General features: G+C 39.4%; 1 protein-coding gene across 1 annotated transcript in view; it reads right to left on the bottom strand.

The window, feature by feature from the left end:
- The window catches only part of CDKAL1 (CDKAL1 threonylcarbamoyladenosine tRNA methylthiotransferase), a 332,059-nt gene extending 319,716 nt beyond the window's left edge, over window positions 1-12,343 (bottom strand). Inside the window, exons 1-4 of the mRNA XM_081952974.1 lie at window positions 12,246-12,343; window positions 9,400-9,439; window positions 7,095-7,266; window positions 4,145-4,257 (exon numbers count right to left, since the gene is read on the bottom strand). Coding sequence (XP_081809100.1) covers window positions 4,145-4,257; window positions 7,095-7,261 — 280 coding nt within the window. The 5' untranslated portion in view covers window positions 7,262-7,266; window positions 9,400-9,439; window positions 12,246-12,343. The remainder of the gene's footprint in view (window positions 1-4,144; window positions 4,258-7,094; window positions 7,267-9,399; window positions 9,440-12,245) is intronic.
- Between the last annotated feature and the right edge of the window lie 2,783 nt (window positions 12,344-15,126).

Here is a 15,126-nt window from a genome sequence, read left to right as displayed (position 1 = left end):
AGAGGTTTCCAATTATAAAGCTCTTTTCAAGACCCCCAAATCTATTCTAATATATTCTAAAAGTAAAGTTTTCTCTATTCACATCCATTAAGACAAGTATGTAACTGAAACTTGGAAAACTTACAGATCTGTATAGTGCATAGTCTATTTCCTTTCCTTTTTGCATGCTAGATTAGATCTTACATGCTTTGTGAAGGACAAAACAATACCACGCCATCAATAAGGAAAGCTAGTTTTTGCAGATCGAAGTACAATTTAGTTTCCTAGTTTTGCAAACAGAACCAATGAGCAAGCACGTTTTCCACCCTGAAACACAGCCAATGAACTCTCAAGGTCTGAAAAGTCTTACAAATATATAAGCAGCCAAGAAATCTGTCTTATATTTAAAACTGAGCCAAAAAGCCTACTCCTCTATATTGCAATACCTTTTACTAATCAACAGCTATTCGCTTTTGGCTGGATGAAGTCAAAAAGCTATTTATAGGCATCCAAGACAAAGTTGCTCTGCATTGTAAGTAGATCCCAGCGCCAAGGATTTTGACATGCAAGACAAATGTCAGTGTCTTCTACTCAGTGGGAGTCTCTCCCCTCTGCTTTTATACACAATAATGTTTCATTGTGGTGGGCCAGAAATGCCAAAAAATATTCACAAGCATGCCATTGACTGCAAATCTCAAATGACATTCATCTTAGGTTGGCAACTCAACCATTTTGGTCTTTGAGAAGACATCCAAGTCAGTCCTTCTGCGATAGCACTTAGCTGACTTTCCATCTGTACGTTAAGGAAGGGGGGGGGGGAAAGACTGCAGATGCATCTTAGACAAACAAGCTAAGAAGTCAGTAAGCTACTAAAATTTTCTATGTACCCTATTACCTTTTTCCCATAAATGTTTTTAAAACCAATAAAACTTTTTACAAAAAAAAAAAAAGAAGTCAGTAAAATAAAGAACATTCTTTGACAGAAACATGGCATCTACCACGTCAATCCTAGGGGAAGAAATTTGAAAAAACAAAAATGAAGGCATAGAAAAACACCTTTGTTTTGATATATTTCACTTTCCTAATTAGATACCAATACAAAGTCGAAGCTGATGATGTCTAAAAAATCCTGAAACACTATACAAGCCAGGGTGCAGAGCTGAAATCTACATCGAGCAACACGACAATTAGATTTGCAAGTTACATTAACGGTTTGTTGTTTAAACCACAATTGGCTGGATTCAGTTATTGTGCTATGCCACAGATTGTGGGTTCCAAACCATAATGACTGGATTTATATAACATGGGCAACCAAAGCCAAATAAGCCAAATTTTAAATTAGCATCCTGTGTGAACCATGCCAGTGCTTGTTGATCAAATCACAATGACGGCGTTCATAAAAGACACTACGCCCAATGTTGGTAATCTACAACTCCCAGCAGCCCAGTTAGCATAGCCAGTAATGAATACTATGAATTGCAGTTCACCAGCACCTTATGGGCCTCAAGACTGCACAGATATGCCCTACGTTAAAATGTCAGCATCCAGTTACCAGTAGTGGCAGTACATTAAAATCCATTTATTGTTTGCTCCTTGCAAACAATTGACATTTAGAAGAATGTTACCAATGAACCCGAAGATACGATTTAAGCATTGTGGCCGAGTTCAATTATCTCATCCTTTCAAAAAATAGATGATCACTGACTATTACAGGATTTGGTGGCAATTGACTGTTTCCCCGCATTCAGGAGGTTAAAAAAGACAATGCTTGGAAGTGTGTATGCCTGCGTCTGGGTGTGGGTGTGTGTCTTTTCCTGTGGTAGGCCAGGCCCTATGGAATGGTCTCCTGTTTGAGATCAGATATGCTCCTAGCCTAAATAAGGTACGTTCTTCTAGAACAGGGGTGTCCAAACTTGGCAACTTTAAGACTTGTGGACTTCAACTCCCAGAATTCCCCAGCCAGCTGGGGAATTCTGGGAGTTGAAGTCCACAAGTCTTAAAGTTGCCAAGTTTGGACACCCCTGTTCTAGAAGGTGCTTGGGTCATTGACATCTCTTCGTTTACTATTATACGCTCTATATTTTTAGTCCTTTTCTGAATTTTTGCATTTGGCTTCCGTCGTATTTGTAAACCTCCAAAAGTGTGTTAAATATCTGTGAGGGTAGGGGACAAATGCATAAGTACATAAATAAACCCATTATTCCACATTGGTGATTTACAAAAAAAAAAATCTGTTCTGATCTGATTGCTAATCAACTGAGGAAGAAAAACCATCAGTTGTTTCTATAAACCGTTTTATAAACCACCTGTTTGCTGTGTTACACAGGTAATCCTTGATTTACTATCACAACTAAGCCCAGAATTTCTATTGCTAAGCAAGGCAGTTGTTAAGCGAGTTTTGCCCCGTTTTACAACCTTTCTTGTTACACTGCTATGAAGTGAATCTGACTTCCCTTTGACTTTATTGTGTAGATAAAAATGTAAGCATGAAGAATCATACTTAGAAATATGTATCTGGACTTTAAAATTCAAACAGCTATAATTTGTTAACAGAAAATTTAACATTGAATTCATAAATATGCCAAAAGTTAGTTATATGATGTTGATAGTCTATCAATTACTAAATAGAGAGAAATCTATTAATTCCATTAGTGAAGCCAGAAAATTAAACAAAGACCAAAATAATTAATACCATTATAGCAATAGTTCTTTGAATTACAATTTCAACTGAAAAAAATAGATCAAAATCGTAAGTATGGCTTTAAAATAATTAGAAAGCATGACAGATTAATTTCAAAATTGAATAACATAGTTAACTCAAAAAGTTAGTTAATACTGCCACCTAGTGTATGTTAAATATACATCAATTATACAAACATTATTATTCACTGTCATTATTTTATTCCATTGGTGAGCAGCCATTTTTAAATACAAGCTATAAATTAAACAATTATGTTGTCAAAACACAAATTAAAATCTGTAAAATACCAAACAGGATAAATAAAAAAATACTTTAGATAATGGTTGGAAGTTAAAGAACATAAAGCAAATAGTACCTAAATGCAGCATGTAAAGCATTATGGCAAATGTTGGCAATGGTTAGAAATTCAATAATATATGGCAAAAACATTGTAGAAATTATGGGAGGCATTATTTATGCATTACAGTCTCCTTCTGAGAAAGCAAGCATGCTTTTAACTCTACCCTAATGTCTTTCTGACATCCAACATTTTGTATTCTGAGCTGTCTGCAAAGCAATCTTGATGATCAGCTGTTTGTTAGCAAGATATTTTATTTATTTACTGTAACGCATTTAACCCCTTATTTTCTCTTGGGAGTCCAAGGCTGCTATAAAATTCATGTTTTAAAAGTATTAAATATAAAAATATGAACAGCAATAAAATATTTCAAACCTTTTGGAAATAAATTTAAATAGGAAATTATATATTACATGTTTGATCAGTGAATAGATAACATTTCCCCAAATCTTCCAGTCTATGACATTAAGATTTTCCTTAGTTGCCTAGGCTTGTATTCTCCAATAAGACTTTATTAATATACCTGTAAATTAAGCAAGTCTACTTGATCTTCAATGGCGTGACTTATATAAGCACCTGAAAATGGGATTTATAAAAGAAACCTCAAAATCTGCTCCACCTGAACTACTAAACATGTCTATTACAGGGGTGGATTGCTGCCGGCATTACTGCCAGTTTGGTGTGCGCATGCACATTTGCACAAAAATAGGTCTGCGCATGTGCAAAACAGTAAAAAAGTAAATAAATGAATTTGTGCAATGAAAATTGTTTTGCGCATACGCAGAACCAAAAATCAAGATAGCGCCGCAGTATGAGAACTGGTTTGGGGGCGTGGCAGACTTGGGCCGCTGCCGCTTCTAGCAACCCAGGGTGCAAAACCACTATCGGTTTGGCCGAACTAGTCCGAACCGGTAGGAACCCACCTCTGGCCTATTAGCTGACCAATGAAAACAATTCCAGTTACTCAAGGAACTGTTTTACTTTTATCGATTTGTTTTTTAAATAAGCATGGAAAAATCTGTACTCTGAAAATAATATAAATGAGCAAATGCAAAGAAAACAGCATATTTCAATCTCATTTTAAAAATAAAATCTTTGAAAGAAATACAACATGTTCAACTCATTACCTGTTATACCGTATCCATAAGCAGCTAGCTGTCCAGCCATGTATTCGCCATCTGAACTATTATGGGAACAGCCCCATGTGCGCATCCAAATTTTCTGTATACCAGGAATCACACTGCCAAGTTTAAAGACACAAAGTAAATTTCCCCACGATAGAAAATTTTTGCCCAGCAGTGATTACAGATACATAGGAACCCACAAACCCTAAAATATCCCCCCCCTCCCGAGAGGGAAAGTATTGCAATGCTTAGACAATATACATACATAAAGTAAAAATATTAATAGCAAGTCTTAATGAAAGACATTTGCTCTTGATTTCGACAAAACGATAACACTACAAAAAGTAGAAGATGGCTGAAATCAGGGATTTACGCATTTCCTGTTCCATACAGCATTCTAATATTCTCTGGCTGACCCTAAACATAATTTTGATAGCATATGAAATTAAAAATAATGTGCAATTGTTTGTGAACTTTATTAAGTCCCATTTCTTTGATGTTGGCATGTTCTGCATGTCTTTGCTGTTTTGTTTTTATGTTTTATATTTCAAGTTAAAAAAAAAGTCCGATTCTTGAATGAGTTAGAAAAACACCCACAGAATTTTAGTCCATAGGTTACAAAGAATAGTAAAAGAAAAAAAAAATAGAAGAAGAAAACTTAATCCATTCGTTTTAAAAGGCTTGCATAAATTCCATCCGTGAAGATAGCACTTAAAAAGTAAGGTGATCCACTGTCCAAAACCATTCCAAATTTAATTCCGCCGCTTATTTCTTCTGTTCTCCAATTTAAATTAATTTTTATAGTCTCTTTTAAAACGGTAAAAATTCCTCACCAGCTGGAAACAAGTTCTCTTTCCGTATCCTTCCGTTTTGGAGCTGCCCCGACTTCATCAGCCTAATGGCTGGATTTTTTGTCATCGGCTTGAAGAACATCTCTTGGATCGATCAGGGACTTTGCAATGTCCCTGAGATAAGCAAGACGTATTCTTCCTGTTCACCATCTCTGCGGGACGGTTTAGGTCCGTTTGGACCACCCAGCGGCAAAAGTATTGACTGCGATCTCAGAGCATTGAGATCGCACGTCGTCTCTTCGCAACATCGGCTCCTCCTCTCCACAGCTTTGTTTTTATGAATGGTGCCATCAGCAAGTATTTAATCTACTCCTATATAAGTATTGAAGCATTTAATCTACTCTTCATAAATATTATTAGTATTTTGGAATACTAATTCGGCTCTTCCTCAGTAGCATGTGGCCTCTCATCTGACCTGAAGTTCCCATCATCTGATATGATATTGTCAATCATTTTATCTTGTCCGGCCATGTAGTTTTCTTGACAAAATATAGGAATGATTTACCATTGCAGTATGAAGTGATGCCTCTGTCATTGTCACTAAACTTCCCCCAGCACCTTTCTGATACAGGTACCTGCTTGCTTTAGTTGGGAAGCTAGCTGATCTTCACATCTTGGGTAACCCTATTTGGGAGTATACACTCCTAGTATACATTTTTCATTCATCCTTCCCAGAAACAGAGTCCCTACCCCTGCAGAGAGACAGTATAGCAAGACTTGTAGATAAAGATAACTGTGAAGTCTCCAATTTTTTGGTTCTGCTTTTAGTGTCCTGCTTAACAGAATAATCTCTATCACCATGTGGTTTGCCTTATGAGCTTCTATCTAGCTTCAGTCTTTCAGATTCCTTATTCCCACATGTCTTTCAAGCCCTGAAAGTTGATCGAAGTTAAAAGCAGAATTATCTATGCTAAGCACAGTTCAATCTAATGCAAATTAAAGGTACTGTACTTTGAGGGGGCCCTTGGTGCTCTCTGAGCTTGCTTGTTTTCTTGCAAAATGTTTCATTACCCTAACTCAGTGGTGGGCAACCTTTTTTTTCAACTGAGCCAAATCTCGCCAAAACCACGATTGAAATTTATTTTGAGAGCCACATTTTAAAAACCGAAAATACATAAGATGGTACACTGTTTTTAGTTTCAATAAACTCTGGCATTTGAAGCACGCAAGTCTTAAAGCTGTCAAGTTGCAAGACCCTCGCACCCCCAACCCTTTAGAAAAAAAAACCCAGGGTCTTCAAACCTGACAGCTTGAAGACTTGTGGACTTCAACTCCCAGAATTCTGAGAATTGAAGTCCACCAAGGGCATCAATCATATTAGCCCAGGGATCTGCAAAATTGGCTCTTAAGACTGGTGGACTTCAACTCCCAGAATTCTGAGAATTGAAGTCCACCAGTCTTAAAACAGCCAACTTTGCAGACCTCTGTGTTAGCCCAAAGCCTGGCGCTGGGCGGGCCTTGCTCCCCCATTGGTGGAGCCCCAAGAAGCGAGGAGGGAGAAAAAGAGACGGAGGCCAAGGAGCTTCCCCCCCGCCCCCTCCCAGCAAAAATCTAACTGGGGAGCCAGCGGGCAGTAGCAAATTAGCTGATCACGCAGCGTGATCGGCTAATTTGCTACTGCCCGCCCGGCTCCCCAGTTAGATTTTTGCTGGGAGGGGGCGGGGGGGAAGCTCCATAGCCTCCGTTTCTTTTTCTGCCTCCTCGCTTCTCGTCCCCGCCCGACTTCAGGATCCTCCCTAATCATTGTGGGTCGAAAAGAAAAAAGGGAAAGGGGCGCTTGTTTTGAAGTGCCCGAGAGGAGGGAGGGGAGCGGGCGCCCGGCACACAGAAGAGCCGCATTAAAGTGTGTAAAGAGCCACATGTGGCTCGCGAGCCGCGGCTTGCCGACCACTGCCCTAACTAGGTCACATCCTCAGGGCTAGTGATGTTACTAGCCCTGATGATGTTACCTAGTTAGGGTACATAACACATCTGCAAGCAAACAAGCAAACTCAGAGAGCACCAAGGACCGCCTCATTGCCCGAGCTTCAGATAGTCTCCTATATTTTGTACTTTGTAATGGCCAAATCTTACTTCAAATTATAAGAAAGGCAAATATGTACCTATCTCTAGGGGGAGGATCATCCACTTCCACGTTCTTTTGTGACTGGCGTTTTCGCACTTTAGGAATAATGTTTTTTCGACTGAACTGACGATCAAAGGGCTTTGGATCTTCTGCCGACACAATATCTTCAATGTCTTCAAGGCAAAGGTCACCAGCAGCAATCATTTTCTCTGGGAGACAGAAATATGTGGCAGAAGAGGAAAAGCATAAAACCAGGTTTCTTATCCCTGTAACAGTAGCACACAACTATTCACACACACACACCACACCACACCACAAATTCTGCAAGGATAACAGATCATTTTAAAGAGCAAAGAGCAGCAACCATTTGTAGGTCTCCAGCAAAAAGCCACAATAATGTCACACATACATCACGATATCACTGCCCAAAGGGTACAAATTATGCAATTCGGATCAACTGAACCATAATGCAAATTGCATACAGCATCTAGTGACCTGTCATGTCCCGTCCCTCCTGAAAACCTCCTCTTCATTCATGTCAGAAAGTTAAAATAAGAATAAGTGAAACCACGGTTTCACTTAACATGATCATTCAGGGAAAGCCGAACTAATCTCAAAATAATAGAAAAAAATCACCCGTACTGAAACTTGGCACCATATTTTAAGAATATGAAGATTTTGTAGCCTGTTATGTTCTGGACTAGCTAGGACCAATACATTTCAAACCACTGTTTGCTTCTACTCTACAGCTATCAGCAATGGTTTTACAAATACACAGAGAGTGCTTTTGCCTAACGCACTAAAAAAAATGGTGAGCGAGCCATATTTCCTCAGGCAGGGCTTTCTTAGTCCGATGATAACATGATAGGAGGCCTTGCTGGATCTGGACTAGTGAGGATACTCTCTTTCATGGTATCAGCCCTTCAAGGTTAACCAAACCACAACACCAAAGTCACGCAGGACAATACCACAGGAAGTTCTTGACTTACGTTCCTAATTGAGCCCAAAGTTTCTGCTGCTAAGCAAGATAGTTTTGCCCCCATTAACAATTTTTGGGGGGGCACAGTTGTTAAGTGAATCACAGCAATTGTTAAGTTAGTAACCTAACACTTAACAGTTGTCAAGTGAACCTGGCTTCCCCATCAACTCTGCTTGTCGGAAGGTCACAAAAAGTGGTCCCATGACCCAGGGACAATGCAACCAGGTGCCAAGTGTACAAATTTTGATCATGTGACCACGGGGCTGCTGCAACAGTTGTAAGTGTAAAAACTGTCGTCAGCCACGTTTTTCAGTGCTGAACTTTGAACGGTCACTAAATGAATGTTTGTAAGTTGAGGGCTATCTGTACTTTTCTTCTAAGATTACAGTAAGAGAAACTTGCAAGTCTGAATGCATTTCCCTTCTTCCCCCCTTTATCTACATGAGAACTAGGGAGGCTCTTGCCTGAGATGCTTTCTCAGGTTACAGTTCTGCTCCAGACTCAGGTTTCTTTTATCTGACCCATTGTCTTGGTAAGCGGCTCTTCTTCCTGTCCCATAAGGTCATTATTTCTGCCCACTACATATGGTGATCCACCAGAGACATCTAAGAAACCCACTTATACCACAAGAATTTGAAATTGTGATTTGCAATCTGATCGATTTGGGGGAGGGGAAACCCATGCAAAATATTCTTAATGCACCTCTATCAATTTTATAGAAAATCACACACACACCCGGAAGTCCCCAAATCTCAATATTGCCATCACTCTCATGCTCTCTGTAGCATTCAAAACAGGCTAAAATAATTAGAAATTGCCAATGCCTACACTTACTTATATCAAAGTTATTATAAAATTTCGTATATGTATGTATGTATGTGTGTGTGTATGTATGTATGTATGTATGTATGTACGTACATACACACACACATATATATTTAGTAGGACACACACACACAAACACACACATACATATTTAGTAGGACACATGTTGACAAACTCTAATATATATTAACACGTGGCCTACTAAATGTTTTGGACTAAATTTCAACAATTCCTGACAATTATTCAGGCTGGCTTAAAACTTGTCTTAGAACTTGTCATTCAAAAGCTAGGGGATTCAGTATTTAGCTAGCTGAATGAGCAATTGTACTTGCCAACAGGTACTAAGTACAGTCACTGGGAAACAGGTGGCATAGAAATTTTAAAATAAAAATAAAAACAGCAGCTGCAAGTAGGAAAATAAATGATACTGTGAATTGTTCTTCAGGACAAGAATCAATTTTCCCCCCAAATAGCTAAATGACAATTATGTCAAAACAAAATACAATATCACTGCTAGTATCTTCTAATAAGACCTTACCTTAATATTGGTGGGTACTGGGATCTTTCAGCATTTTTTCCTGAAAGGAACAGAAAATTGTTAACAGTGATGACCTATATCACCAAAGAGAAATAAACAGAAGCCTCATTTTGATAATATTGGCAAAGGAAAACGTCTCTGGAGAATGCTTTTCCACAGCCTTTGCAGCCTCCAAAAACAGTGCGAGATCATGGCCCTCTCACACAGCTTCTGGCGGGTCCAGAGGCCATGCAAAGAATGCAGCCCATTCTTGCACAGCCTTTGCAGCTTCTGAAAATTAAGTAAAATGGGGCACGCTTTCAAAAATAGTTCTTGAGTGTTGGTAAATACTGGTGTTCCACCCAAAATATTGTGGTGTAGCACCATTGATACATATGTCATAGGTTCCCCCTCACTGGCTTATTATGTGAATACTTTACTTTTAAAAGTATTTTAAATACTTTATTCAAAGCACATGTGTTTGCCCTGAGAACCTTTTGCTTTTGGGAAATTCAAAATCTCAAATAAACCCAAATCAACTAGTACTTTTTCCTTTAAATTGAGTTATAAGAATTAAAGTTACAAAAAGAAAACTGAGAATAGATTCTGAATAAATGACTATGTGAACAAAAAATATGCTTTTAAAAACACCTTAAGATAAATATGTGCTCCTAGCCGTATTTTGGGTGCAACTTCCTGAAACATTATTCTGTGTCTAGTTTCAGTGTTCCTTGATTTTTTTAGAGGAAAATACATTACATTCCTGAAGCTTAATGTTTAGTCATCCAGTGTATTTTGTGAGAGAATTTCCCCTTTTATGATTCTTTCCTCTCAATATAAATATTTAGAACATATTAGATATTATGTTATTGTCAATGTTTTTATTATATGTACTGTATTGGATTATTTTGAATTTTTTGGAAAGAAACTTTCTTTTTTAAAAATCCATTGATTTAATAAATGTTTTAAAACTACAAAATAATAATCACACTGCAAGTAGATATGAATAATTGGTATGTTTTTTAACTTTTTATTTTCTATAATGTCTCAATATGTGGAGGTTATCTTTAAATACGGCATCAATGCATTCTGAATGTGCACTCTTATAAACATACATTCATTGTTTGCTTTTACATACAAATATTTTTTCCCACTCATTCATTTCTGATTATCAGTAATTGCTTGGACACATCCCTGCAGTTTTCTTGACAAATTTTATCGGAACTGGTTTGGCCCTGCTTCCTTCCTGAGAGAAAAATATTGGCCCAAGTCACCCAGCCAGCATTAATTTAAGTATCTTCAGTTATGTCTATTTTATGACATTTTAAAACAAATCACATCACAGACTACCTCCCCTTTTCACGTTATTACTTTATTTATCTGCTTCTCTAGGATAAGGGAACTGAAATATTTACATTGAATTTTGTGACCTTCAGTTGGCTTAATATATAGTTTTCAAATGGATTTGTGATTCACTTTCCTACAGTAGTTTATTTATTCATTCATTCACTCTATTTATAAATCAATGAATCAATAGACTCATGGAGGTTTACAAAACAGTCAGCGAACCTAATACTTTTACAGTAACTATCAGTTTTTTAAACTTTTAAAAGGGATGGAAAAAGTCTTAAACCCATATTAAACTTTAGCTCTCATTCAGCATACAACGGCACCAACTAAAAAAATGTTTTAACTCACAGCTTACAACTTGGGTAATATCCCCTTTACTCTAACTATAGCATCCCAGTCATACATAGTACAGAAAAGCCACACTCGCATACCTGTCAAAAACAAAGGGGAGGCGTGTACACCAATATGCTATGGTGGGTGCATTTTGCATAAACCTGTCACAACCCCACTGTTTATATCATGAGCCTGACATCAGTTGACACAACAAATGGAGCCAATTACATTTTCTGATAAACAGCTTGACTGACTGGTGTAATTCACAAGTTTCTGGGTTTTTGTTGGCCATTTCAGTACAAACTATAGTGACTTGACTAAGTTAGAATCAATGAGAGCAAAAGTGAGGAAAGGCTGAGTCCACCTCTTCGTTTCCACTGGATAATGAAAAGTGAAGGGGGGGGGAAGGAAATGAAAGGTATGCAGCACTGTAGGCTACTTCTGCTGCCTCCTGGGTGCTGCAATTTGGCAGTTTGAATCTCACCAGGCTCAAGGTTGACTCAGCCTTCCATCCTTTCCGAGGTCAGTAAAATGAGGATCCAGATTGTTGGGGAAGCAATAGGGTGACTCTGTAAACCGCTTAGAGAGGGCTGTGAAGCAATACACAAGTCTAAGTACTATTGCTATGCTGCAGCTACTCTAAATAATCATAATTAAGTAAAAAATAATCATAATAATCATGACTACCCTACTTTCCGTCTTATGGCTGCAATAGAGCGATTGCATGCGAACCGGATAATTCTGAGAGTTGAAATCCACCCAATTTACAAGTTGCTCAGGGTAATAAACCCAGATTTAAAGTGCTGAGACCCACCTGTCGTAAATAAGAGGGTATTTTAGAAAAAATTAATTGCCTTCGCTCCAACATCGATTCCATCCATTTCGATTTTCTAATATATCCGATTATATGCCATCAAGTCGTTTTGGATGACTAGCGACCTCATAAGATTTTCTCCATCTACTTGGGAGATACGGAATCACCCGCTTCGCCACCGATCGGGTGAGATCCCAGAAAGGGATTCCCCTCTAAACAAGAATCCAGCGCATCTCATCCACCGGTGAACCGGACCGAAACCCATACCGGGCTAAGGTATTCTCCAGCCCACGGGAGACGAAACCTAGCTCTCCTCCCCGACCGGCGGTGCTCTGACAGCGGCGACAACCCTAATAAGCAAAGCGCTTACCTGGAAGTTTCCTAGCTCCGCTCCGAGCAGCCGAACATGCACTGCGCCATGATGTGGCCACGCCCTTTCACGCGTCACAGGAAGACGTTACGACGGTACGGCGGAGGGAACAAACTAGGCTCCTTTTTGCGCTTCGCGAAAGTCAGCCTTCGCAGTCAGGAACGCTTAACTCTTTCCTCGGACATCATCTGCGCGGCACCCCAGCACTGTGGAGTAAATGGAAAGGATGGAAGGGAGAGGGAGGGCACTGTGGAGTAAATGGAAAGGATGGAAGGGAGAGGGAGGGCACTGTGGAGTAAATGGAAAGGATGGAAGGGGAGGGAGAAAAAAAACATAAGCTCAGAGCTGAAGAAGCTTCTTGGCTGAGAAGCAAAACGTCTTCAAGGAAAAACCGAAGAGTCCAGGTGCCTCTGGAAAAAGCACCTTTGGGACAGCCCTGACCTGGATTGACTGAGAATCTCCATCGACATCAAGTCTCTGGGGAAGAGTTGATTTTTAGGCTGTATTTATCCCTGAGATGCTGGATTTATCTACAGTATCTGGGTATGTTGAATGAGAGACAATAGAACAATAAAGAGGATTTCAGCCGTTTATAAGCTGGGTGTATGTGACCATGAAGAACAAAGACCTTGAAGGTGTTTCTTCAAAAGGCAACTGGACTGGACTGATTATTTTTTCCTTGAAAACATTTCGCTTCTCATCCAAGAAGCTTCTTCGGTTCTTGAATGAACTCAAGAAGCTTCTTGGACGACTTCAAGGAGAGGGGGGAACAGTCTAGTTGCCTTTTGAAAACATTTTGGGGCAACCCTGACCTGGATTGACTGAGAATCACCATAGGCATCAAGTCTCAGGGGAAGACTTGATTTTTAGGCAGTATTTATCACTGAGATGCTGGATTTATCTACAGTATCTGCATATGTTGAATGAGAGACAATAGAACAATCGAGATGATTTCAGCTGTTGTTTATAAACTGGTGGGGGAGGTGGGGTTGACCATGTAGAAGGAAGACCTGAAGGTGTTTTTTCAAAAGGCAACTGGACTGATTATTATTTTTTCCTTGAAAACATTTTGCTTCTCATCCAAGAAGCTTCTTCAGCTCTTGGATGAACGGAAGAAGCTTCTTGAACGAGAAATGAAATGTTTTCAAGGGGAAAAAATCCAGTTGCCTTTTGAAAATGTTTTGGAACAACCTTGACCTGGATAATTGAGAATTTCCATAGACATGAAGATTGAGAAGAATGAAGGCTGGGTTAGCTGTGTGTTAAAGGATATGTGATTTATAGCGCTATACAGAGTTTTGGATTACCCTCCAAAAGGTGCTTTTCGGCCTGCAGGCATGGCATATGTTGGCAATACTTTTTTAAACAGTTGTCTTCCCTATCCCAACCCCAAGGTAATACCATACCTCGTGCCCTGCCTCCAAAGCACTTCTTAAAGGTTTAACCCTGTAGAGCTGCACAGCTAAATCACAATGATTTCTTCCTTTTCTGGCTTTCTGGGTTAAAAGATCACACAGTGACTGGTTAAGAAAAAGACAGATGGGTATTAAATATTTTTGGAACTCGCAGAGGTATTTATTTGCTTAAAAAACTGACATTTTGAGTAGATGGTGAATTTGCACCGATCAAATCACTAAGCTGATTTTCATCAAAAAATCAGTTGACTGATCTTTGGAAAAGCTTGAGCCCTACTTTTAGTTTGTACAGGCGATGCAACTTGATACAGGTAGTCCTTGGCTTACAAGAGCTTGTTTAGTGATTGTTCGAAGGTACAACAGCACTGAAAAAAGTGACGTCTATTTTTCACACTTATGACCATTGCAGCATCCCCATGGTCACGTGATTTACATTGGGATGCTTGACAATGGGTTCATATTTATGACGGTTGCAGGGGTCACGTGATCCCCTTTTGCAAACTTCTGACAGGAGAAGCCAGATTCACTTAACAACCATGTTACTAATTTAACAATTTCAGGGATTCACTTAACAAATATGGCAAGATAAGTTGTAAAATGGGGCAAAACTCACTTAACATGTTTCTCATTTAACAACATTTAAATGTTGGGCTCAATTGTGGTCGTAAGTTGAGGACTACCTGTATTTGCTTCTACAATAGTTTCTTCCTTGCAGAATGTTCATGCTTAGTTCTTTGGCCTCAAGCCAGGCAGAAATAAAGGTTTAGGAGCCCACCAAAACACATTTGATTCTTATTTTTATAACTTCAAAAATAGTGTCTCTTATCTAAGACACAGGAACAGAATGCCTGTGATGACCCGGGGGCATGGCATAGAGGCAACATAGTCAGCTGACACTTCAAACCACTCCTTTATTCCTCAAAATGTTCCCCAAATGCTCCCATGTTTCTGGCAAGTCCAAGAACAAAATGATCACATCAGAGATGGGTTGCTGCCATGGTGGAAGTGGGTTGCAGAACTGGCAGTGAACCAGGCCTGCCAAGCCCCCGAACCGGTTCTCTCGCTGTTGCTGGCCCGCTGCCATTTTGGATTTTAGTGACTGCACATGCTCAGTTCACTGTAAGTTGTTCTGAAAAATTTACATTGAACAGTGAATGCATGCGCAATGTGCGTCTGGCACGTGCAAGAGCATTGCCCGTGAATTGCGAACCGGTAGTAAAACTGGCAGCAACCCACCCCTGGATCACACACACACACACACACACACACAATCTCCAGTAGCCTCTGGCTGCAAGTAGTCCAGCACAATGCTGTGCGCACAATGGCTGCAAACAAGAAATCCAGCAGGACAATGGAATAAGTCAATTAATCCAGGAAGCAAAGGAACAAAGGAAGAAGTCCAGGAAAAATCCAACATTGGCAATGGCACACAACACTCGATGAATTCAGCGTTCGTTCCTGATAAA

Source organism: Natrix helvetica, assembly GCF_964273705.1.
Source record: "Natrix helvetica genome assembly, chromosome: 4".
Taxonomy (NCBI): Eukaryota; Metazoa; Chordata; class Lepidosauria; order Squamata; family Natricidae; genus Natrix; species Natrix helvetica.
This window is presented reverse-complemented; position numbering and strand designations above follow the sequence as displayed.